The sequence below is a fragment of the Falco peregrinus genome, chromosome Z, assembly GCF_023634155.1.
Source record: "Falco peregrinus isolate bFalPer1 chromosome Z, bFalPer1.pri, whole genome shotgun sequence".
In the NCBI taxonomy this organism is placed as follows: domain Eukaryota; kingdom Metazoa; phylum Chordata; class Aves; order Falconiformes; family Falconidae; genus Falco; species Falco peregrinus.
The window spans coordinates 61,803,376-61,827,858 of NC_073739.1; the positions used below are offsets into that span (position 1 = coordinate 61,803,376).

General features: G+C 36.0%; 1 protein-coding gene across 11 annotated transcripts in view; it reads right to left on the reverse strand.

The window, feature by feature from the left end:
- The window catches only part of ERBIN (erbb2 interacting protein), a 122,746-nt gene that overhangs the window by 16,321 nt on the left and 81,942 nt on the right, over positions 1 to 24,483 (reverse strand). For 6 of the 11 annotated variants that reach the window (XM_055790671.1, XM_055790667.1, XM_055790669.1 and 3 more), the window contains 14 exons: positions 20,324 to 20,387; positions 17,855 to 17,929; positions 16,378 to 16,522; positions 15,870 to 15,942; positions 14,687 to 14,816; positions 14,221 to 14,336; positions 13,148 to 13,217; positions 12,058 to 12,157; positions 9,935 to 10,056; positions 9,158 to 9,328; positions 8,223 to 8,405; positions 5,312 to 5,429; positions 3,543 to 3,726; positions 1,207 to 2,725 (listed from right to left, as the gene is read on the reverse strand). In XM_055790671.1, the coding sequence (XP_055646646.1) occupies positions 1,207 to 2,725; positions 3,543 to 3,726; positions 5,312 to 5,429; positions 8,223 to 8,405; positions 9,158 to 9,328; positions 9,935 to 10,056; positions 12,058 to 12,157; positions 13,148 to 13,217; positions 14,221 to 14,336; positions 14,687 to 14,816; positions 15,870 to 15,942; positions 16,378 to 16,522; positions 17,855 to 17,929; positions 20,324 to 20,387 (3,070 nt within the window). The remainder of the gene's footprint in view (positions 1 to 1,206; positions 2,726 to 3,542; positions 3,727 to 5,311; positions 5,430 to 8,222; positions 8,406 to 9,157; positions 9,329 to 9,934; positions 10,057 to 12,057; positions 12,158 to 13,147; positions 13,218 to 14,220; positions 14,337 to 14,686; positions 14,817 to 15,869; positions 15,943 to 16,377; positions 16,523 to 17,854; positions 17,930 to 20,323; positions 20,388 to 24,483) is intronic. The other 5 variants (XM_055790670.1, XM_055790674.1, XM_055790666.1 and 2 more) reach the window with 4 other exon arrangements.

The window sequence follows — 24,483 nt, forward strand, 5'->3', positions numbered from 1 at the left end:
CAGTACTGTGAAAGCCTTAAAATATTTTATATTGTACATGACAAACTGGATCAGAAGAACAGGTGCAGCTGTTGTGCAGGCTTCTTTACAAAACAAACCAACCCCATCCCTTTCTATCACCAGAAGTTATGCAACTTAAAACAAAGAAAAACAAACCCATCCCTCCAAACGCTTGGATTTTCAAAGAAAAATTATAGTTAAAAGTAATTTTTTCAACCATCTCCAATTAAATTTCTTTAGCTATCATGGATATTGAAGTATTTAGCACAATAACCACAAACCAAACTATGTTCTTTCAAAAGAAATTAGAAAAGAAAATCCATCTAGCTGGCATAATTGGAATGTATTTTGGCTGCTTTAATCACTTCCCCTCCAAGGAAACAGCATCAGGCTAATGACATTCTACCCATTATTTAGTGATGATATTTTAATCTGGTTTAGCTGGACAGCATAGACTACACTCCTCCAGTCTCTGCGCAAATTTTTTTAAGACATAATTGTTCAGCTCTACATATCAGCTCAAATTCTTGATAGCATTTACAGTACATAATCTTGTTCATCATTTCCAGTTATATCAAAACCTCCTGTGATTTCCTGAATTGAACAACATTTTTAAGTGTTCTCATCTCACAGCGATAAATATTCATTCAACAATCTGTTGGATACCCAACTTCAAAAGACAACTGGCTTGGAGGCAAATACATGTTAATTATGGCTTTTGAATTCTTCAGCAACTGAAGCTGTAGACCTATACTTCCAAACGGATTTTACTGGTTTTCTTTTCCTTGTTCTTGAAGAGAATAAATAGGGGAAAAAAGGCAGAACAGAAGGGATAAGAGAAGTATAAGGGAATATTTCAGTATAATACAAATAGGATGCTACAATAAAAATTACCTGGCCTAAAAGAGCTGGCCTTGCATTCCAGCAGGTCAATGTGACATTAATGTATTCTAAAGAAACTGGACTAAGCTGGGAAGTATGATGTAAAAACTACGTGGACTTTTTTCTTTGGGGGAAAAATTCATTTACAGTCTACCACTTGACTGTTTCTCCAATATTCATCACAAACACATTCACGCTTTTTAAGGCAGTATCAGAAGTACATTTTCACTGGTAATTAAAAGTGGTTCAAAATGCAGAGTGTTTTAACTTATTCCATATCCAGGTAACAGAAAGGTAGAGGAGTTTTTAAATTATTATTTTTACCTTTTCTAGCTTTTTAGCCTCAATATGTCGCAGCACCTGTTCCCTCCAGTCATGAGGGACTTTACTTTTTCCTGGAGGATCTAATAAAGAGTGCTCAGAGTTCACTCTTGGGTTTGATCTCTTTGAAGGGCTAGTCCGCGAGTAATTGAAGTCACTAACTGACATAGTTCTTTCTGGTATTTCATTCACCAATGGCCGAGCACTCTGTGGTCGGGGTACATTTGGACCATCAATGCTGTAAGTCCTGGCAGAAAGAGGTCTCTGTTGCCCAGACATTAATTGTGAAACTCTTCCCATTGAATGCAAATCTCTGTATGTTAAGTAGTCCCCTTCAGGACCCTGGGTCCACCTTGAAGGTCCAGTATCCCCAACATTTATAGAAGCTGTAGAAGACACGCTGCTCTGCCTTTGAAGAGTATGTCTGGCTGCTCCTGGGAGCAGTCTATCATTTGGTGGAACAGCCCACAAATCTGTGTGTCTCCCAGCCATCCGTTGATGAGTGTTATACACAGCACTGGCTCGGACGTTGTTATGATTGGAGAAATTCATATTGGCAGAATGCTTTACATAGCTGGGGGCTTCTGTACTGTCAGACCTATGCAGACGTGAAGGAGGTAAGCTGCCTTGTTCTACCTGGGTGTTTTGTTTCTGTGGCCACAAGGTGTCTTTCGCCATTGCACTGCTACTGTACTGAATATTATACTGGGGAGTGCAGAACACCTGCGCACCACTTGTCACCGATCCTCTCGCTACATTAGTGCCTTCAGGATTGTGATTTGAGTCAAACTTGAACACAGTTTTTGTAGAAATTAAATCAGATGATGATGATGACCCAGGAAAAACCTGCAAAGGTCGATCATACAGAAGAGTAGCAGATTTACTTCGGACTATGTTTTTTCCATCTGCACTATCAGATGCTGATTTTACTACTGAGTTTGACTGTTGAGATCCATTCTCATTTACACTATCACAGATTTTCAGACCACCAGTGTCCATACTGGTGACGCTGTGAGATTTCATCACAGGACCACTTCTCTGTGGGGACAAATCTTCAGTACTCCTCGAAACAGGCAGTTCAGCAGAATCACCATCAACTGTAGCACTTCTTGCTAGTTTGTCTTTACTGGGAGATTGTACTGCGTCCTCAGGATGTCCATTTACTTTATTTATAGGGTATTTATTTCCATTTTCCAAGCACTCACTTTCTTCTTTCATGTTTTTATTCAAAAAGCCCTTTACTGAAATTATTTCCTCTGTTTGTAACCCTTCTACAGGAACCGGCAGTGCCTCCTCCCTAGCCAGTTTATTGATATTCATGTTTATTTGGTCTAATTTGTGAGACTCCTCTGTAGAAGTGCTTAGATCAACACTTTTTCCTACGAGGCATAATCTTTCTTCAATGCTTAATTCATATTCAGACAAATCTGCAACCTTGTCTTGCACATTTATTTTTCCTTCTACTGTAAGGCTCAATTCACCTCCATTGTGCAAAAGATTATTCAGATTTTCATCTTCTCGCCTGGAAAAAAAGATGGCTCTTAAAATAAATTCCAGAAGGAACCAACATACTCTTTTAAGAACTGTTTTAGAAGAGATAATCATTAACATGCAACACTGCCATACTGTGCACAGAAAACAGGACAAAGACCAATATACAACCAGATTTGTGACTTGCTGTCTCACCGTTACAGAAATATAGAGAGGGCTCATTTTGGCAATATTTGTGTCATCTGAGTTCAGAAGCTTGTTTAAATTCAACAGGAATTATTAAAGACAGTTTAAAGATGTCAAAATTACAAAGTGATAACAACTCAATTTTTTAAATCAAATACTTGCAAGTTCCATGACAATTTTGAACAAATTCTTGTCCAATGTAAGGTAAGGAAAATCTCTTTTAAAAATGGCACCTTCTAACTAAAACCTCAAGAAAAGCAGCAACCTGTAAGTCCATTCTTTGTAAGTTTCTAAAAGCCTTTTATAGTAACGTTAGTAATCAATTTTACCTTCAAAGTGATGCAGATAAAAACATATAGCTTGTAAAATGGTGTATTGAACTGTTTTGCAGGAATACAAAAATTATAAGGATGAAGTTATTATATCCTGTTATTAAAACAGATAGAAACCATCTCTTGTATATGAAAATTAGCCTCTAAAAAAAAAAACCACGAGGGCAATAAAATTCAATTCTATTCCATTATCTAACCTTAATTTAAAACATTAAAAGGTAAATTTCATGAATGATAAATTAATTAATTAAAAGAATGGAGACATAATATGAAAGATTAAGTAACATTTTTCTATTGTATTTGCTCAGTGGTAGACAGTATCTTACAAACCTGATCTTGGATAAAACAGCAGCATGTGTTTCTTTGTCTGGAGAACAGAGGGAAATATCTTGGCTACTATCAGTATTTAAAGAAACAGAATCTGACATTCGAGAAGGAGAGGAACAGTTACTGTTATTTTGATTGCTGTTGTGGGTAGCTTCATCTGATAAGGAATCAGCATCTTTTGAATCATCTGAAATAAAAATTTGCCAACTTAGACACATGTATCTGTTTAACAGCCATTAAATGTGTTTATGTTACAGTACTGTTTATTGTTCTTCAGTAATTCTTACTACTGGAAACTAAAATGTAAGCTAACACCTTTGGAAACTTGAAGTTACAACAGACTGCTGGCAACAGTTCCTATTTTTCAGCTCAATGTAAACAGCCCTCACCAGTTAATGAAATGTAACTTGTTGCTTTATTCCAAGTTTCCTTGGTATAAGCTAGTGCTACATTATAAAATATTTCCCCAAAATATCCATCAAATCATACTTCTGTTTTTTGGAATGATTTCAAAGTTTTGCATTACATGCTCTATTAGCCTCTATGAAAATGAAGTTCACATGTTTCACAGATCCTGATTTCAAACATTGTATCGCTGTTAAAGAGGTATTTATTAGATCAAGCACTCTGGAAAGAGCTAGATCACTGGATAGCTCTATATAGTTAAACAGGTGTAAAAAAAACAGCAAAGAGAAATGTTTTTCTACAGAGTTGGAATTCAATGCATTCCCATGCTTTGCAGAAAACTTAGGACGTTTTCAGAGTAATTTACACCTGTGCACACTGATTCTTGCATAATGTATGCATACTTACATACTATAACCATACAAAAATAATTTCTGTGGGACTTGAAGCCAGCTATGATTTTAAGTGTATGAACAAATACATTTAAATTTTTGCTTCAAGACATAGTTATAGGTCCCAAAAGCATAAATTTTGTGAAACTAATGTCTGCCTCTAGAGTCAAGAAAATACTTTAGTCAGGCACAACACCGCAAAGACAGCAGTGACAGACCTCAATCTTTTCACCTGCATGTGATATTCAGCAGACTCTTTCCGCTACCTCCACGTGGTTTTCCTTCATCCCCACTAAATCTCACCCTTTCTGGGAAAGCCCTTTGTCCTGGAAAGTACAGGACTAGGACATCATATGCAGCAAAACACAATTTGCTCTCCAACTTCTAAATTATGTTTTCTCTGAATCCTAGGTTATTCCTTACTCTTAAGGAAATGGTTACTCAGACCAAAATTATTGTTCAGAGAATATAAAACTTAGGTAACAAAAAACAATGTTCTGAAATTTCCTGTTAGCAGAAAGGAAGAAATAGTTGCCACATGAGAAGTTTATTCTTAAACCTCTGGAAGACAGCACAGCTCCTCTAAGAAATTTAAACAAGTGATGTTGCTGCCTATAGCAGCAATAATCCAGAAAATCTGGGGGAGGGAGGAAATATGGAATATTTCCAAGCCAAATACCACTTTCTGCAATGCTTTTCTTAAACATCCACATGCATTAGCTTCTCCTCTCCGCTTTTCAACTGATGACAAGCATCAAGAAAAATCAGGATGTCAACACAGCTTTCTCTGCCACACTCAAGATATTCCAGAATTTTTTTTCTGCTTTCATTACTTAACTAGAGAATTGATCATCTTGCTTTAAAAACATACAAATTAAATCTAATTTTACATAATGTAATTTGAAAATTAGCCACTTTGAGAGAAGAGATAATCAGAATTACACAACACTTCTATTGCTTTTTATGGTGTCTAACCTTTTTTGTTACTGCTAAGAGCTACCACTTTTGGTTGGTTTATGGAGGTTTCTATCAGCGGTGGTCGCATTTCTGCCATTTTCATCTCTTCATCAGAGGAGAGTTCTTCTGACTCCTGCTAAAGAAAAACAGCTTTATGCTGTGCATTTTAAAGAACTGCTTAAAGATTAAGTAAATGTTATCCAAATTGTCACCCACTGAACAATAAAGGGGAAAAAATAGACAAGCAACATAACACAGGCATAACATGACAACTGTTCTGTGCATTTGTAGTGCAACTCAACTGAACTTAGTAATATTTGCCACAATTACCTTTAACAAGCAGCACATGCAGACTTCAATAGTCACTGATGAACTCCATGGGAATGATACTCAAACCAGTAACTTTAGTTGCAAAAACCTACTTGGAGGAAGCAGCTGCAGCCTCTGTTCCACCACTGGAGAGAACCTCCAGCTGAGTCCAAGTCAGAAAGTTATCACTGAACCAGCAAACACCCCTGACTGATTAGCTGGGTATTGGTTTTACAGAAAAGAGCTCAAACTAGAACAGCTATAGAGTAAGATGACCAAGATAATCTTAGGAATGGAGAGCTACGCTGTGAGAAAAGACTGAATGTGCTTGGCTTGTCTAGTCTAGCAAAAAATGAGCAAGTGTAGCTTGGGTTTGTATCCTTAAATTTACACAGGGGGTAAATTCCAAAAAGGAAGTAAAGTTATTTAACTTCAAAAACAATGGCAGAGGAATAAAGCAATGCTGAAGACATTTAAGCTAGAAATTGCTAGTTCCTAACCATAACATAGAACTCAGTTATCATAACTCAGTGCACTTATGAAAATTAACCTGACATCAAATGATCAAGGGATTGATTAAAAAAATCAAATGTATCGTTCAAGGTTTGACTTTAAGACAATCCGAACAAATGAAATATTAATGGTTAAGTTAAGATAGAAACATTTTTGTACGTACTACTAAGGGCTTCATTAAGCACCAGCAAATTCTTTGTTTAAACCAGGAAAGTACCACCACAAGATGAATGAGCTGACTGGAAGTTTCACTAAACAGGGGAAAAGTAATTCCGGCAGGGGGAGATAGCGACCACCGACTCACTGACTCATTGACCACCGACTGAAGAAACTCCCCAGATACAAAAACTAGAGACTGAGCATGTGAACTAACTAACATGAGAAGCAAGAGAATTACTTGACAAATAGGAAAATTAATACTAAGTAATGAAGGAATTATGCAACTTGTAACCCATGAAGGCTGATACTTTTTGCTTGCTGAACTGTAATATGAAATAGTGTGAAGTTCTGACAATTGGAGAACTAGGCATTTGTGGGTGGCCACCCAGCTCCCTACTTTCAGCAAACTAGAATAAAAGAATAGAAATACCTTGACTAAGTGTGTGAAACGGCACTGGCTAATAAGCCTGTCTACAGGACAACAAACTGATGAAGTGCTGCAAAAGCAGCCACATGGCTGATTCAGTATCCTAATGCCAGCCCTATATTCCCATCATCTTCAAAAACCAATTGTTTCCAGTAATATTTTGAAGGGGAGAAAACCTTCCTTCCCTAAAGTGGAAATTTCTTTCTAATGAACATGCTACAAATGCTATAAAATCCATGTTGCAGATTGCAAAAATACTCTGTCACAATGTTCATTTCTTACAACTTTCAGAAGGTTTAATGTGTGCAACCTACTGGAACACCACCTTTCCCATGACACTAACTACCTGGCCAGTTCTGCGACTGCAGGGAGGACCTGACCAAGATGTTAATAAACAAGCTATAATAGTCTTAATTAAAAATAAAAATCCAGCTGTTTTTCTCTGTAACTGGAACAGACAACCTTTTCGCTGCTTCTATCACACTGGCCTTCCCTCTTGGACGTGACATACAAGTGTAAATCAATGTTTAAATGAAAAACTTGCACACATGCAAAGCTTAGATATCTGTATTCAACTGCAAGAGCTACCAGCAGGTTATTACATGGAAGGAATTCACTATCGCCGACGGACCACACACTGCTGCCTCTATTTACTTACTGGCATACAGCCAGCTACAAAGAATCGCTGTCACTGTTGTTAGACAACTAATACAATTTTCTGCAATTGTATTTTTAAACTAAAGGATAACGTCAATGCAGCTGCAACTGCGTGTCACAAAACCTGTTCAGCAAAAGTATGATATATGCATGTTCCCCTGCTTACACAACACAGGCAAAAATAATTTGCTTGTGAAACTACGAGAAAAGCATTTTACAGGTTGTGACTGGCAACTGATAAGTGACAAATTCCAAAATTTGTTGTTAAGTCTGAAACATTCTACATAAATGAATGCATGATGTTTGTCAGAGATGTACAAAGAGTTCAGACATTTAAAATCTGTGACTCTTTATAAGAGGTAAATACAAACCAAATCATATTCGTAACAGCTCACTAATAAACAGAGGAATAATATTTTTAAACCCACCTTTCACTTTTCAATTGAAATGAATGTGCATAGTCACTGGGATATACAAGTTTTTGATTGCTCCCACTAGTCAGATAGTTCATCGTTTCAGTGACAATTAAAATTGATTATTTAATGAATAACTGACAATCAAGCAAAACCTGGAAACTGAGTCTTTTCAAAGTTTGATACTTAGGTCCACTTTTCACTCAGCTTGCTTTGTTTTTCTTTAAATGCATACATCTTTCATTATGAGCCTTTTATTAGCTATTTTAACTTTTACTTAGTATAATCTGAAGTGAAAAAAAAATGGCATTGCAAACCATCTGTATTCAAATGCTTGTGAATGGCAATTTTATGCTATTGTCAATGTAAATTTTCATTTCCCAGAGTTACAAATTCAATACAACACCAGCACAATTCTTTGACTGCTACAATGTTCATCGCAATGTTATACCTCAAGCATGTCTTGGTGGTTGACAATTGTTTTCGTGTTCTGCAAGGTTTTAACAAGTGCAGTCATCTGTGAATTTGCAGTGCTGTGCTCAGCTTCTGGTTCAGCAGGCTTCTGCAGCGAGCCTCCTGCTGAATATTGCTTTCTCTCATCTCCTTTGTTCTTTATTGAAGCAATTTCTGAAGTCTACAGGATTAAGAACATTAGCAGAAAAAACATCCTGAAACGTTTTCAGTAACGTGATATTTAGAGTTGGCATTTTATATTTCGGGAAGCTATGGAACGGAAAATCTCAGCTTTGAAATTATGAAGTATGAAATGCAGGAGGTATGAAATCTCTGCAGATTACAGAGGTACAGTCCCTACCCATTGTTTGACTCTCCTCCTTATTGGGGTAAATCTGTACCATTAAATTTCCAGTTACATTAAAAAAAAAAAAGCCCAAGAATATCTACAATGAGACATGTCAGCACCAAACCGCAGTCCTACTGCCCATCATCATCATGTTAAGACTGACTCCTATGCTAACTTGCTATGATTCTATTTCCAGCTTCTCATGTAAAACCTCTAGTCACAAGGGCAGCAATAAAATTCTTAGAGATTACCCTGAATTTCATTGTGAATTCTCACAGATAAAGATCAGAGGATGACAAAGATGCCATCCTCCAGAAACTGAAGAAGCCAGCTCTTCAACCCATAGCTTGTATTTGCCTGAGAATCAAGTCACTTTCCTTGTTCTGTCAGAAGTAAACTGCTACTGCAAACCAGATTTTTATTACAGACTTCTTTAGCCAGTGAAGAGGTAAGTTCTCTTCTTTAATCTAAAATTTTTTCTTGCTAAAGCATTAGTGGGGATGAAGAAGAGAATTAAAAGGAATCAATGGCACTCTAGATCTTTGGAAGTTCTTGCAAAGTCAGAAGAGTATATTATCTCTAACCTTTACCCCCACATCTTTTACAGAAACTGTCTGGCCTTCTCGTTTTGACTCCTTGGCAGTATCTTCAGTAGATTCTTCATCCTTTAGCCTATGTACAATTGTCTGGACTGTTTTGACCATATTCTTCAGTTCATCAGGATATGGAGTTGGGTATCTCTTTAGGTTGCCTTCCTGTGTAACAAAAAGCAATAGTGTTCTACATTTTATTAAATGCCATGATTAAAATATCAGCTTTAAAACAGACAATGAATTAGGACAAAACACTAAATAATCCAGCATCTCCACTTTGCTGTTCGAGTCTACCTCCACTGATGCAACTTACAAGACCCAACAGGATTATGAATCACAGCCCTCCCCACCTCCCCACCCCCCAAATGTGTCCATTCATTGCAAGCAGGAAGAATTATGACAATTGTAGTTTACTTAAAGAAAAAATAGGATTAATCATTGTTTTGCTACTATACTTCTCCATGTCATCACCAGTCAGGTAGTCTCCTAATTATGCCCCACATTACCTTTCATCTGCTGAGTGTTTTTCCCTTGTGCTCCACTTGAAATGATAGGGCCAGAAAGAAAATAATAAAAAAAACCAACACAACACCAAACGAAGTGCCCCAAATTACAGTGTTTCACCCTGTTAGATACTCTTAATAACTGAAGACTCAATTTCCTCAGCAGAGTGAAACTGACAGACAAAGCAAGTAAAAGGGTGGGATTCAGGTGTGGGGATAAGAGGAAAGAAAGCACCAAGTATTAAAAAATGAATTCAGTACTAACCCGAGGTGGTGCCTCTCTCTCATCTTTGTCTTCATCACACTCAAATGCCACCTGAGCACGCTGTTTCCGCTGTTCCTCCCACAGAGATGGATTGAAACTTTCATTATCAGATATGAACATAACTAAAAAAAGAGAGACTGTTGTAAGACTAGGATACATTATGAAAAATAAAAATCCTTATTTTCTTTCTCCTGGATGGGATTTTATGCATTCTTAAAAGATAAGAGATTAGCAGCACCATTAATTGAAGACTAGCTGCACTGCCATTGCTTTATAAACTTGGCCATTTTTTCATAATAGTAAAATCCCTATCTGTAAAGTTAAAAAACTTCATAGACACAGCTGTACAGTAAGTTTAACACACTTGAAAATTTTCAGAATTCTGCTGTGAAGTATTTTTATTCCTATATATGTATAAATACAAAAGTATGTGTTTGTATATATATAAATGTAAATTTACTTATATAGATTTATATAGCCTGACTTCAGTGAGGTCTCATTAAGCACATAACAGCATTCACCTGATTTCATGTAATAAAAATTTGAAAATCAAGAATAAGGACTACTTAGTGATGAAAGCCTGCATTATTGCTAATCCTGTAATAAACCTAAAACATCTAAAACAAAGCAAACATATGAATTTTCACAAAGTGTTTCTTGCTTGATTTAACAAGGGATAAAAAAAATGTTTTGGGTACCCACTGTCCCTTATTGCAGCATATCTCCTTGTGTTACATCAGCCAGGCTGTACTTCAATATGCCAAACAGTCTAACAAATCCGTCACCACCACCTCACCAAAATGTATATCCTCTAGCAATGCCAAGACTGTTAATATTAACTACTTCTACAGCAGACAGAGAAAAATACTTAATTATAGGGCTCAACAAGTGCATAGGAATATTTGTTACTCTGCACTTTTTGGGTAAACTTAGGATTTTGATACATGTGAAGTCTATTAGACCTCGCTATCCCCAAAACTGTTCCTGACCAAAAAAAGAACTTGATCATAGAATTTTAAAATTTTTAACTCTTAAAACTACTACCCATTGAACTTTAAATCTTCTGTTTGGAATGACAGCCTCAGAGGCATGTATTCTGTCAACTACAGCCAAACAAGCAGCCCTTTCCTTATCTACAAAAAGGAACCCCAGCGTCTGGGTGAAAAAGTTCAAATGGGAACGCTTTCAGGAACAATCTTCAACTTCACTGAATCTCCAAATAATTTTATAATTCTCACATTCTATCAGAGGTATTGCAGATACATTATCTGCATCAGAAGGCACTAAAAGTGATGCACAATTTATTGGTTTTGCTGGTATTTTTGATCACACTTCCCTCAGTGTACTATACACTTGTGCTAGGGAACAGCAAATGTTGCCTCTTGTCAGTTTTCAATTATTTCCATTGATAAGTGCACCCACACCCCCCCGCCCCCATTTCTGTTAAAGCAGCACAACCATCCTCCTTTTGCCCTCAGTGGAAAGAACGTAGAAAAATAAAAGAGATTTAACTCTCTTTCCCTAACTCCTGATGGGGTTACTCATGGAATGCTACTTATTTTCCTATTTCAAAACTGTGCAGAAATAATTTTCTGGCAAGGTCTTAATATCTTGGGCCTAACCTTTTATATAGCAGTTCAAACTAAATATGAACAATATGGATTTTTCTGGACCAATTTCTTTTCTTTTAAAATAAAACACAGAATGCTATGTACCTTTCAAAAAATATACACTTGGTAAGAGGAAAAATTTTGTCTAACATTCTGTCAGCCTGAAGCAGACACCTGCTAGGGAGAATTTCACCCCAAGCCATTAAGCTCTGTCAGAATGAAATAGGGTGTCACACTGTAAAGTGGTAACCATCGCAGAATGTGATCTCGCTGGTTCATTCTTCACCTCACTCAGTGAAACAGTTTTACCTAGAATTCATCAATATGTAGATCACATTAAGTTACTGTTCTCATTCTTCAGATGTAGCTCTTCACCACTTAGAAGTTTACTTCAAACTTGTATTTTTATATTTATATTAAGTATTATCTAGTGAAAATCATATTAGCTGGACAGTCTTCCCATTATTATTTTCAAAAGTGAGCATTCTGACAGGGTATTTCAGAAATTCTTACCATCCTCAGCCCTTGGTTGCTGGGGGAACATGTAATTAGTAAGCACTGTTTTCTGTGTGTCAGGGTCAGCTTCTTTTTGAAGAGGAATAAGCGGTTTAGACTAGGAAGCAAATGAAAGAAGCATATGTTATGAGAAAACATGAAAAAGTAATATGATCTACATATCACAGAGCACACCTGTCCCATTACTTTGAAGACTACGCTCTGTCTTGTATCAAACCATTTCTCCTCTGTATAATTTTCACAAAATGAAGTTACTAACATGCCTGGCTTTGACCAAGAACTGAAGTTCAGTAATAGCTTTAAGAGAAAGGCAAACACTGCATGTTAAAAAAAATAACCCAGTTTCTTGCTAGGGCTTATTACTATCCCAAAGCAGGCTGATCTGGAATACACAGACACATCTGGCCTTTTAAACCTCAATCATGTAAAGAGAAAAAGCTCATACTGTTTTTTATATTGTCACCACATTGAATATTGTTCACCGCTTACAAAAAAGAGCAGGGATTTCTTGAAATTACTGTATTAGTAAAAGTGCTTTCATTATACACTTCTGGGACTGTATTTTGGGCAGCCCTGTACTCCTTAATGCCATTCAGGATATCTACAGATGGCTTCAATACACAGCAAAAATACAAGCTACAAGTGCGTGAGTTTCTGCTTCATAGCTTGGAACTTGGACAGTCACAAAGTTCAAAGGTGTGACAAGAAATCTAGCTCAAAAAACCAGGCATGTTAAGTTTCCCCAATAGTTTAGCTGTGGAAGAAACTACATGCTACACATTCAAGTACTAGCTTAGCAAGCAGTAACTCTCCAGTATAACCAAGTCTGAATTAAGACAAACAAAACCAAAAAAACCCTGACATCTATTAAATTGCATTTCCTAACAGTACAGAACTTTGCTAGAAGTATGAAAGTCTCCAAAGACAGGTAGGCTCAGAGTTGTTTATTTCAGAAGAACCAACATAGTAGCGTCAAGGAAGCACTGATGTATACCAGGTCTCACTATTTAACAGATGGCCCTGTTCTTGTCAATTCCATTAGGAATAAAGTCAACCATCTTCTATTTTTAATTTTTAAAAAGTTCACCTGGTTGTCTGATAGCCACATAGCAGTGAGCTGTTGCAGTTTTGTAAAGGTAAATGGCAAATTCTTCAGTCTGTAAAGTACAAGAATTTATGTCAGAACATTTATCAATACTGTTAAGCTTGTTAAGAATCAATCCTGCATTAGCCTGTAAAAATGTTTTAAAAGGACATTAACCGATCTAGTTAATAACTATGGACATTTGAAAAGCAACAGCATTTATATTAATTCAAAGCTATATCTGGAAAAACAAACAAAAACCCGCATTTCTCCCCAGATTAGCAAGCAGCTTTAAAAAAAGTGACAACGTAACTTGAATTTAACTCAGTTCAATGACTTGAATACAATTTTGAAGACAATTAGCCTGAATTAATTAATCTGCATCCTCAGCATTTTATCTTTCAAGATACATGCCAGCCAATTAAGAAAAAAATGCTACACCTGAAAACTGTTTTTTTCCAAGATACATGTTGGGAAAGTGGCTGCCCTGGATAACGGAAGCTCTGGCATTAATGGATAAATCAAGATACAGACGGAGTACAGAGAAGCTGGACTGGCAGGACAGGAGGGAAAGCTCAAACTTATCTCTCCCAATATATTTCAATTCTCCAGATTGGCAATTCCCAAAAGAGAAATGTTTTGTCCATTTTTAATGACCAGCTCTAATAAAACACAACCCTCTTTTCCCCCTTCCCCAGAACACTCGGTTGTTTTACACTACACTGTGATGCTGTTTCATGTCCTCCATATGCAATACAGGAAGCTAGCTATTAACTTTTAAGAAAGAATCAAGAGTTTTATGTAAGGAACCAAACTAATTCTCTAGAAAAATACATGCTAACAATCATGAATGTATTGAAGTCGTGCTTCAATGCACATGCCAAGTCATTAAAATAAAAACAGCTTAGCAGAACAGAACTGCAAGATCCAGAACACAACAAAAACATTAAATACATGCATCTCAGTCAGCTTCTAAGCCGTGTGTGAAATAAGGAAAGACAGCATATTTGTAACAACACCTCTACATTATTGTTGCATTTTATACAACTTCCACTTGAATAAATGCCTTCACAAACCTATTGTCACTCAGATTGATGACTTTTAATTTCTGCATATCACCCATTTCTTCAGGGAGAAATTCAAGCTTATTAGAATGCAGAAACAACACTGTTACATGCTTCCAGTTTCCAATCTGAAAAAAAACCCAAAGAATTAATTCATCTTCACAACTCTAAATATGCACATTTGTAGTGTTTTAAAACAATTAATATTACAGTTATAGTTGCCTGTAAAGTATAATTAGATTTATTCTTACATATTAAAACTTCCTAGTTTCAATACACTAGCAACAAATCTCTGCTTCTTGCTTAAAAAATTCAGAACTTCATTATTTGGAAACTTGTGTATTTGTATACATCCTCCTTTAAAAACATACAGAAAGACAACATACTCAAGAATTGCTGATTTGTTATCCCAAAGTTGTACAAACAGTTTAAAATACACTAAAAAATTCACTTTACAGTTTTGTAATTAAATACATACCTCTGATGGCAGCTCTGTTAAAAAGTTATGATCTGCAGCAAATGTCCTTATATTAGAGAGCTGCCCAACAGATGAAGGCAATGTTTCAATCTCATTGAAACTACAGTCCAGCTCTTCTACAGATATTAACCTGCAAAAAAACCCCAAATTACTTCTCTACAAAGGTTAATTAATCCAACTATAATTGCACACTAAGTTAAATGAAGTTATTAACTCTACTAATTACAAATCTGAAATTTAATTCAAAGTAGAACTCTGAGATCCACGGGAATTCAAATCCAAAAAAATCCCTTACTAATCGCCTAAAATATTTTGGGGGGGTTTTTTTTGTTGGTTGGTTGTGGGTTTTTTGGGTTTTCGGGTTTTTTTATATCTTTCTTTCTAAGAGAACATTCAGTGATAATAGGGGAGTCAGCAACATGAAAAAGTGCTAGTACAAGGCACTGAAAATATTCAGAATGGGACAGATCATAGCCAAACAGGAGCTGAGTGCAGTTTCTGAACAAGAAAAGAATTTCAAGAGTTAGAGAGAGTGAACCTAAGCATCTGGCAGTGAAGTAGTATTTTGTAAATTCTGACAACAACAAAAGATAACCTACATTGATTATAATAGGAGAAAACAAATTGAAACAAATACCCTTCATTTGTACAGAACTTGATTCTGAACCAATTATTTTTGCTGTCATTTGTGAGTTTTAAACTAAACTGCTGAACACCAAGTTCTACATTAAAAAAAACCTGCTGAAGAACAGGTGAAAATTCTCCTTGTAACATAAAAAAAGGTAAACATGTGTGTTCAGATTCACTTTTTCACAAGCTTTTTGATAAAGGTTCAATCATTTGCAGTATCTACCACAGCCACAGCTATGTTATTGCCAAAAAACAGGTTGAGGCAGCTGACTGCCTTTTTAAACATCTTGTTTTCTCCCACATTCAGTTTCTCTTTTACAGATTGGTGGCTGCATTAATACATGAGGAACATGTATGTTTTGATATTAAATAATACATGAAGAACATATATGCTGCAAACTAGAAGATATGAAAATGCTTTCAATTCTATTATGACATTAACATGTAGAAGAAATCAAATCAAGCAGGTGTAAAAACATTCAATAGTGGAGCCATTGTTGCAGAAAAGCACACAGAAAGGCAATTCAACCTTTTATTCCGGTGAAATACCTACCCTCCTATAGAATCTGGCAAATAAATTAACTGGTTTTCATCAATTTTAAGTGTTGTTACCTTCTTCAGGGAACCTGTAACAAAGTGAACAAGAAAATCAAAAAGGACACTTGAGTTCATTAAGCTTAATTTTAATTTTAAATTAAGGGGGCACAAAAACCTCTGCAAGTAACCACATCTGTATTCCCTGGTACGCTTACGGTGCTATATACCTAAGGAAATAAGCAGACAAGCTTACAGAACTTGCTTGCTAGCAAAAGGAGGGAGGAATAATGTTTTTACTTTGTTATAGTCAACGGTTTCTCATCTATTTACAAACCACTGTATAAAGTCAAGAACGCTCCGAAACAAATACAAGTTTTATTATTCAGTTACGCATTACAGCTTTATCCGAAACTGTGCTTTTAATTAACTGCAACTTAGATCTAAAATGCCAATTGTGTATTTTCAAGTGTTCTGTGTCTAAACTGTAAGCTTTTAAAGAACATGAATTAATTGAAAATACAAACCAATAGATTCTGGCAGCTGCTGAAGTGAATTACTGGATAACAGTAGGTCTTGCAGGCTTTCACAACCTGAAATACCTTCTTCAACTACTTCAATGTTGTTTTTAGAAACATCCAAGTAGGTCAGTTGTTTCAAAGTGCCTATGAACTATAAGCAAGAGAAAATAAGACATTTTTGAAAGTGCAAGTTCTAAACAAAATATCCAGCAGATTTGACAAACTGTCTCTCAAGTGTAATGCTAGAGGAAAGGAGAAAACTTATTTATAGTGCTGACATACAATTTCAAGCACAATATTCAAGCTTTATATTGAAATATTTTGTGTGGATCCACAATTGATGCTTTTCCACACACACAGATACACCACAGTAATTTTGCAGGTCTCTAAAATCAGTCTGCAAATTCAATGGTTTGATCAATTACTATAAATCAAGTAACAAGCTTTCGAACAGACTTCAGAGGTAGGTAATGTAAGGACATCATAAGGCTCCAGTGAAAGTCTTTTAATGCTTATTTTTGCCTTTTGTGTAAAACTATCCTACTGAACCTCAAAACCAACAACAATGAATCCATAACTGTACTAAAGAAACAAGCCAAAATACAAGCTTGTATTACCTCTCCATACAAACCAAGAATAAGCTTGAAAATTTCTGCACAATACTGTACTAAAATCTTCAGAGGGAAGATGCAGTCACTTTCACAAATTTTTACTTTTACTGTAAAGTTAATACATCCACTCAACAATTCAAGGAATAATTAGCTGAAGTGAGGAAAGACAGTAGAGAAGACTACTGATCGGGCAAGAAAGCCTCATGTCAGAAGACTGCTTAGTGAGTTTAAGTCTGAAAACAGACCAGCTGCTTCCCAAGTTTCAAATACTCATATACTAGCTTACTACAAGTACAGGTTCACAAGTACTACCAACAAGAGGGCAGCTTGGACCCCATGTAATTCTGAGAGATGTCAGGAACCCAGACAAAGTTAACAGAACATTTTCTCAGGAACTGGCTATGCCCCCTGGATATGCGGCACCTGAACAGGCACTGCTTGTTTTATAGCCATGACCATTAAAAATTCACACAATATTTATCCTGTAAATTCCTGCTTGCTAACACAAAATAATCCCTTTTTGGAAGGGCTACTCAACCCTAAATTTGATCCAGGATTTGATCTAGGATTTTTACTCTTTTCTGAACCAGAACATAATTTTTAGATGAGAAGTATACAACTTCCAATGGAAGAAAAGCTGTATACCCAGCTCGCCCAATCAGTGACAATTCTTAAGTGGACTAGTTAAGCATTTAAGTGGCATTTAGCCTTTTGACTTTAAGTAAAAACACAAACAAAAAAATTGTATTAACAATTAATGTTAATACAAAATTAAACATAAAAGTAGTGACTTTTAACATGTATGATGACTGACAAAGCAAATACTACTGTAAATTAAAATACTAAATGTTTAACACAGTAAAAGAACTTACCCCTGGAATAAGTGTTAGTCTATTACCATCCATCCAAAATTCCTTTAACCCACTCAGTTGTTCAAGTACTTCAGGCTGTAAAGGGAAGCCATTTGTTAAAAACTTCATATAAAAAACAGTGAAAGGCAAGCACAACTTCAGCGATCCATCTACTGCAACTTGAAGCAGTGTCTTGTTATAGCTGTTGCATACACTTCTTTAATTGGGTCATCAATGAAAATCCAGATAATTCACTGTCCTGATTTCGGCTGGGACAGAGTTATTTTCTTCTTAGTAGCTGGTACAGTGCTGTGTTTTGGATTTAGTATGAAAATTATGTTAACACTTGATAAATTGATAACATACTTGATAACACACATTTCGCTGTTGCTAAGTAGTGCTTACTCCAAACCAAGGATGCTCCTGTGCTCTGCCAGCAAGCAGGTACATGAGAAGCTGGGAGGGAGCAGAGCCAGGACAGCTGATCCTAACTAGCCAAAGGGGTATTCCATACCATAGATTGTCATGCTCAGTATATAAACTGGGGGGAGCTGGCTAGGAGACCTCTATCACTGCTCAGGGATTGGCTGGGTGTCAGTAACAGGTGGTGAGCAGTTATATTGTGCATCACTTGATTTTTTGGTGATTTTTTTTTCCTCTTGGGTGTTATTCCTCTCTCTCCCTCTCCTATTTATTACAATTATCATTGTCATTATTTATTTACTTTATTTCAGTTATTAAACTGTTCCTGCCTCAACCCATGAGTTTTACCTTTTTCTGATTCTTCTTCCCATCCCACGGGGGGTGGGAGTGAGCAAGCAGCTGTGTGGTACTTAGCTGCTGGCTGGAGTGAAAACATGACATTCACTTTTCGAAATGTGAATATATACTAGGTATACAAAAACCTTTTAAAAACTTGATCACAGCACTAAGTAATCATTTCAGTATTTTTTATAAAAAGTATTTTTTTTCCTCAAAGGGAACAAACAAGTAAGTGTTACATGTGTAATTTCCTCCTCCATGGATGATATCTAATAACAAATTCCATCAGCTGAGAGGATCTGTTTGTCAAAAAACACAATGACTTTGTGGTTTGGGGAAAAAGGAAAACCATTTTTTATTTTCTGGCAGCAAAGGGTGCATCTGCATGATATGAGCAAACCACTCCACCCATAAACTGAAGTGCAGGATTGTGCTTCCATTACAACTTACTCTTAAAAGTATCTTACATATCAGGGAACGACCACTTCTTGGTAAACATTGACATTGCATATGCTTCCTATTTAAACTTCTCTCTTAAGAAAATAATACAAAACAGGTGCTACAGCACCTTAACAGCTACAACTAAGTTCAGTTAAAATTCAAAACTCAATTTTGTGACACCGTAAATATGTAGAATTCCCACATAAATTGAAGTCCTGCCTCCCAATAATTCATTTTCCAAGAAAAAAATCTTAACTGAAGACTACCTTTCAGACAGATCTTTATCCCAAAAAGCAGAGTCAAACCTTTCTGGGCTTTTACCAAAATATCTTAATCAGGGAAGTTACCGGTAGTTGACCATTGTAGCTAAAAGGCTGGGAGAGATGAAGCAAATGGCCAAAACCAGACCCAAACAGGTAATTTTGCAGCCTGTACTTAGCTCCTGGTTGTTATGGCTTAACATGGGCCTGGGCACATTAGTTTAATGCTCTGATACTAATATCTACATTGTGATGAGAATATGGCAGTAAAGGTAATGGCTAGAGGTGTAATAACACTAATGAACAATTCCTAAAATACACATCCCTATCTGCCAAACCATACAACTAGGCAAGTGTTCAGCTCTGCACAACCTGCTGGTGGCACACAAAGGCTTGATTTTATTATATAGCAGGTCAGCATGTTCCACTATACTTCTATTCCAATTCCTTTATCCAGGCAAATATCCGTAGAAGCAGAGATACGTGAAGTGATTGTAGATGTAAGATGTATTTGTGAGATCATGAACAGAAAACAAGTTGATCCATGCTGAAAGAAAAATCTGAGCACCTTGACCATAAATACTGCTTTGAACAACATTCAAACTTAAAATTAATACAGTTTCCCTTGGATCTAAAGAGTTTGTAGACAATAAAAGCAGGTTACACACAGCTTATAAACATAATAGTTTGCTTATAATAAATTCCAAACACTTACTGGTTATCATGTATTTAATGTTGCAAGTTCTGTATAATTCAAACACGCTACTGTTAATTTTTTAACAGTACAGTAACCACACTATACCACAGAGTGCTATTTTCAAGTTGAGGAAAAATGTACTCATATTCATCAGAATATGCACCCAATTTTTATAACAGGTTCCATAAAGTAGTGTAAGGTACACCTAATATTTGCTCAGCAGCAGAACTCTCAAGCTGATGTTTACATTTTCATATTGACTATTAACAGATTAAAAGGATAAAGAAATTTATAAAAGGTACCAAGCTCTGTTACTAAGGCAAAACTCACCACTTCTGTGAATTCATTACTTCCCAAGTCCAGTCTCTCCAGCTGAGTCAGTCTGGACATGGTTCTGCACAGGAAGGGGATTAATAAGGAATTAGGTTTAAGAAAATACCAGTTACATCCAATATTCCTGTATTCAAACAAATATTTTAATCAGTATTAAGTAGTGATGCTGTTCTGTAACGGAATTACACCTAAATAAGGTCAAATTTTCATGTGCTGTTTAAACAGGCACATGCTAATGATCAGTCACACGGAATACATCTACAAAGCAACTCATCTACACGTTAGTTTAGAACAACTAAAGACCACTAGAGTAATCTTTGAGTAACTCAGTGACATTACGCTTCTTTTGAGCACTTCCTTTTCACCTACAGTCACATTAAGTCTTCTCAGCAGCCAAAGACTGGTCAACTACCTGTTTTCCTCTCAAAGACAGACAGACCACTGCCTAATGATCACCTAAATCTGGGAAGACCACTGTTCAATCACAGAAACCAACAACACCTTTCTCCCCCCTCCAGGCTGCTGAAAAAGTGTCTTCCATAGGATATGGTATCCTAATTATTTCTCTAGTCCTACAACAAATCAGATTCTTAAATTGGATTTTGTGACATATCAATATGCCTTAAGCCAACTTATGGCAAAAATTAAATCAATGACTGAAAGTAAAATCTGTTTTTTCAAGCTGTGTTTTGGCAACATTTTTCCTCTATTTAAGCTTACTTTGGGGACCCCACAGAGATTACCTACCACTGTACGAGGTGGTCTACGCAACCAGTACTCCAGTCAACGGCAGTACTACCTAAAAATATTTTCAAAGGGGCTGCAAATCCCTCACATGGAATTATGTTCTATATTTATTTAGTATTAGATTTCCATAGAGCAATTAACAACATCTAAAACTTTGACACATAAACCTTATGTGTGTACATACTCCAAAATTCTGGAAAAACTAAATACAAGAGCTTCCAAACGGTAGTCTTTCGTATTACCAGAATATTTTTATGAACACTAGTATACTTAAACACCTTCATGAGCACAAGATGCTCTATGCAGCTATTCAAAGTTTCAGTTGTTCTTCAAATACACTGCTAGTAATTCCGAATATACAATTCAAAAATTACATTCTGTTGAAAAATGCCTTCTTTATTGATAATATGATTATTAATATTATTCATTAAATAATCTCCAGAGATAATTACACTCAAATTCTGTCTATAGATTTGATTTTTATTACATTATAGTAAGTATGGGGGACAAACTACGAATTTAGCATAAGCAGGTAAAGACATGATCAAAACAAATGCAGAAGCCATTTTTTGCACTGCAAGATAGTATGTACAAGTTTTAGGGGAAAGCCTTTAACTCACATTACCACTATATCAAAGAAGAAAAAGAAAAAGCTACTTCCAGAATAACCTGAGAAACATTTCCCCGTCATTTCTGGAAGCTAATGAACAAGATGATTATCAGTTAGCCAACTGCTAGAATTCATTTTCCAATTCTAACAAATTATTTAAGTCTTTCTGAAATACTGAGTAACCTGAATTTCTCAAAGCTCTTATGAGATCATGGCAATATAAATCTTGCTGTATGTTACTAAAAAATTTGCCCCAGTGCATCTCCCACAGCTGAATACTCAAAGGATCTAGTATATCATTCAGCAGCTTTCAAAACTTCATGGGCAACACCACACTGTACTCCTACCAATGGCTTCAATTTAAAAAGGTTTTACATTTCTTCCGTTTTCAAGCTATGTTAGCTAGAGTGTGGGTTACTAAAGAGCAGTCCAGAAACCCAACGATGACCTAAATTTCAGCTTCAATAAGTAGACTATGGGAGATCACAGCTATGTAGAATTGATTTTGATTAGTTTCAATAATAAATTAAATAATAAAAATAATGAAGATAACATCAATAAGTTATTTGACAAAAATGGCTTATTTTAGTATTTTTATAGTCCTTTCAAGAGTCTTTGAGACAGTGCCTTGATTTTTATTTGAACTGAATTTTCAGCTTAGAAAGAAACACAAATTTTAAGAATGAAGGAAAAGAAGAGGTAATACCTACAAAATGAAAAAAGCTCAAACTCATTTAAGTGAATTTTTGATGAGGCTGAATTGACACACATAGTTTTTACTGTGGTTTGAGATGAACAGAATTTGGTCTTTTAGTTCAACATGAACTCTTATTTTAATGGTAAAAAACCCCCAGTCTCCAGACCACTACATTCCAAGGTCCAAGTGATTTTCACCCCCTCTTCCTCCTGTACACCATTCAGCTCTGAGGCCAAAATGTTTACAGAGCTAGCACCAGATTCACAGAATTTAAGCAATAAAGCTCCTCTTCTCCTCATTGCCAAGTTACACTAGATACACAAATTTCACTCCAACCCAACATCTAGGTGCTCCTTTCCCATCCTGCTAGTGCTACACCCTTAATGGTTCTAAGGCAACCCAAAGTTCCTATTTTTACTTTAATCTTTACTGTCTTACTAAAAATAAAGTAAAATAAAAATGCTGTTACAGTTTTTCATCAAGGGTCTTGGCATTACCATTTGGAACCAGAGTAAATATCTGAAAATCTCTCTCAAGTATCTGCAAAATTAATGTTAGGCAACTCTGACCGTATAAAACAAAGTAACTTCACTGATTTGGGGCCCTTTTTTTTTTATCTTGTGAAATTTCTTTTAATCTAGCAAATGTACCCACAACTGTAAAGCGTACACAAATGTGTCTGCAAGACCAGGGCCTCAAGTTATCTATCCCCATCCCACATTCCCCTCTCCCTCCCACCCCCCACCTCATCCATAGCACGTTCAGCTACTCTACAACTAACATCTCTTGCTTTTCTGTATTGCATGTTGTCTAAAGGTATACTAACGAAGTTTCCAATAATGTTAAAGTAACAGGAAAATTCAATGCTAAAGAAAGAGGAATATAGGACTGAAAAGCAATATCACTGAGTTAGACCTATTTCTGTCTTTGCCATGGCACTGTGTAATCCTCTCCCACAAACTGAAAAATCTGTTTCATAATGCGTATTATTGAACTTGCTGTCAAATCCATCCAACACTAAGGGATCAGGTAGTCTAAAATATGCCTCAGATTCCAATGCTGTCAACAGTCAGTTTCACTAAGGTTAACACTACAGGTTACTTCAAGTAGCATAAAAATCAAGAGGTATGTGTGACAGCAAGATTGGGCCCTCAATCATTGTAATTACACTCTCAAATAACTTGCTTCTTTCTAAAGAGGTTACTCTTTTTATTGACAATTAGGCAACAGACAAGCTTAAAAAAAAGTAAATAATTTTTTTATATTTCCACTGGACCATTTTCCCAACTTACCTATCAGATAAATGCCTCTACAATAGTCATCATGGTTTTGCTTTCCTTTCAATAGAATTATTTTCACTGAGCTGTTTTGCATTATAATACTGCCTCTTTTGCAGTCTCTGGCTACCGACAAGCTCCAAGCAAAATGATGCATTTGGCACAAAGCAAAGCTGATTTAGTGTGTTGGCATTAATTACCCATTTTGCTTAACTGGCTTTCAAGTGCTTCATGATTTAGTGTTAAAAAAATATGTGCATGTTCAATTCAGCAGGTGGGCTAGCTGATTTTGTAGGAATTTAACCAAATACATTTCTCATTACAAATACAAAAGAATTCACTGTAAGTATGAAAATATTAAAAAGGTGGGACTGACAGGGAAACAAGAAAAGATAGTTGTATCCTATAGCAAAATTATTAGCATGTATTGCTACATCTTATTAGCTTCATAAAAACCCCTTTGGGTTTTCTACACTGTTTAAAGCTGTATATAGCATGTTCCTTTTCAAACACATACTTAGGTTTGGAAAACTGTAAGTTCAAATTCCACTTCAGCTTCTGTTCTAACATAATAGTTAAAACCAGGCCATGGATGCCTTTGTTGACCAGGTCCACGGCTGCATGATTGCATTGTCATGAAAGGCAGATTTACCTCTTGCATACTATGGACATCATAATGAACTTTTTCTCTCCAGTGTACATCATACATAACAATGTATGTTTCTAGTGTCTCACTGTAGCAAAATACCTATTAAATGTTCTTAAATTAAAAAAATAAGTAGTCTCAATAGCTTTAATCTTCCTTAATTGAACTACAAGATCACCA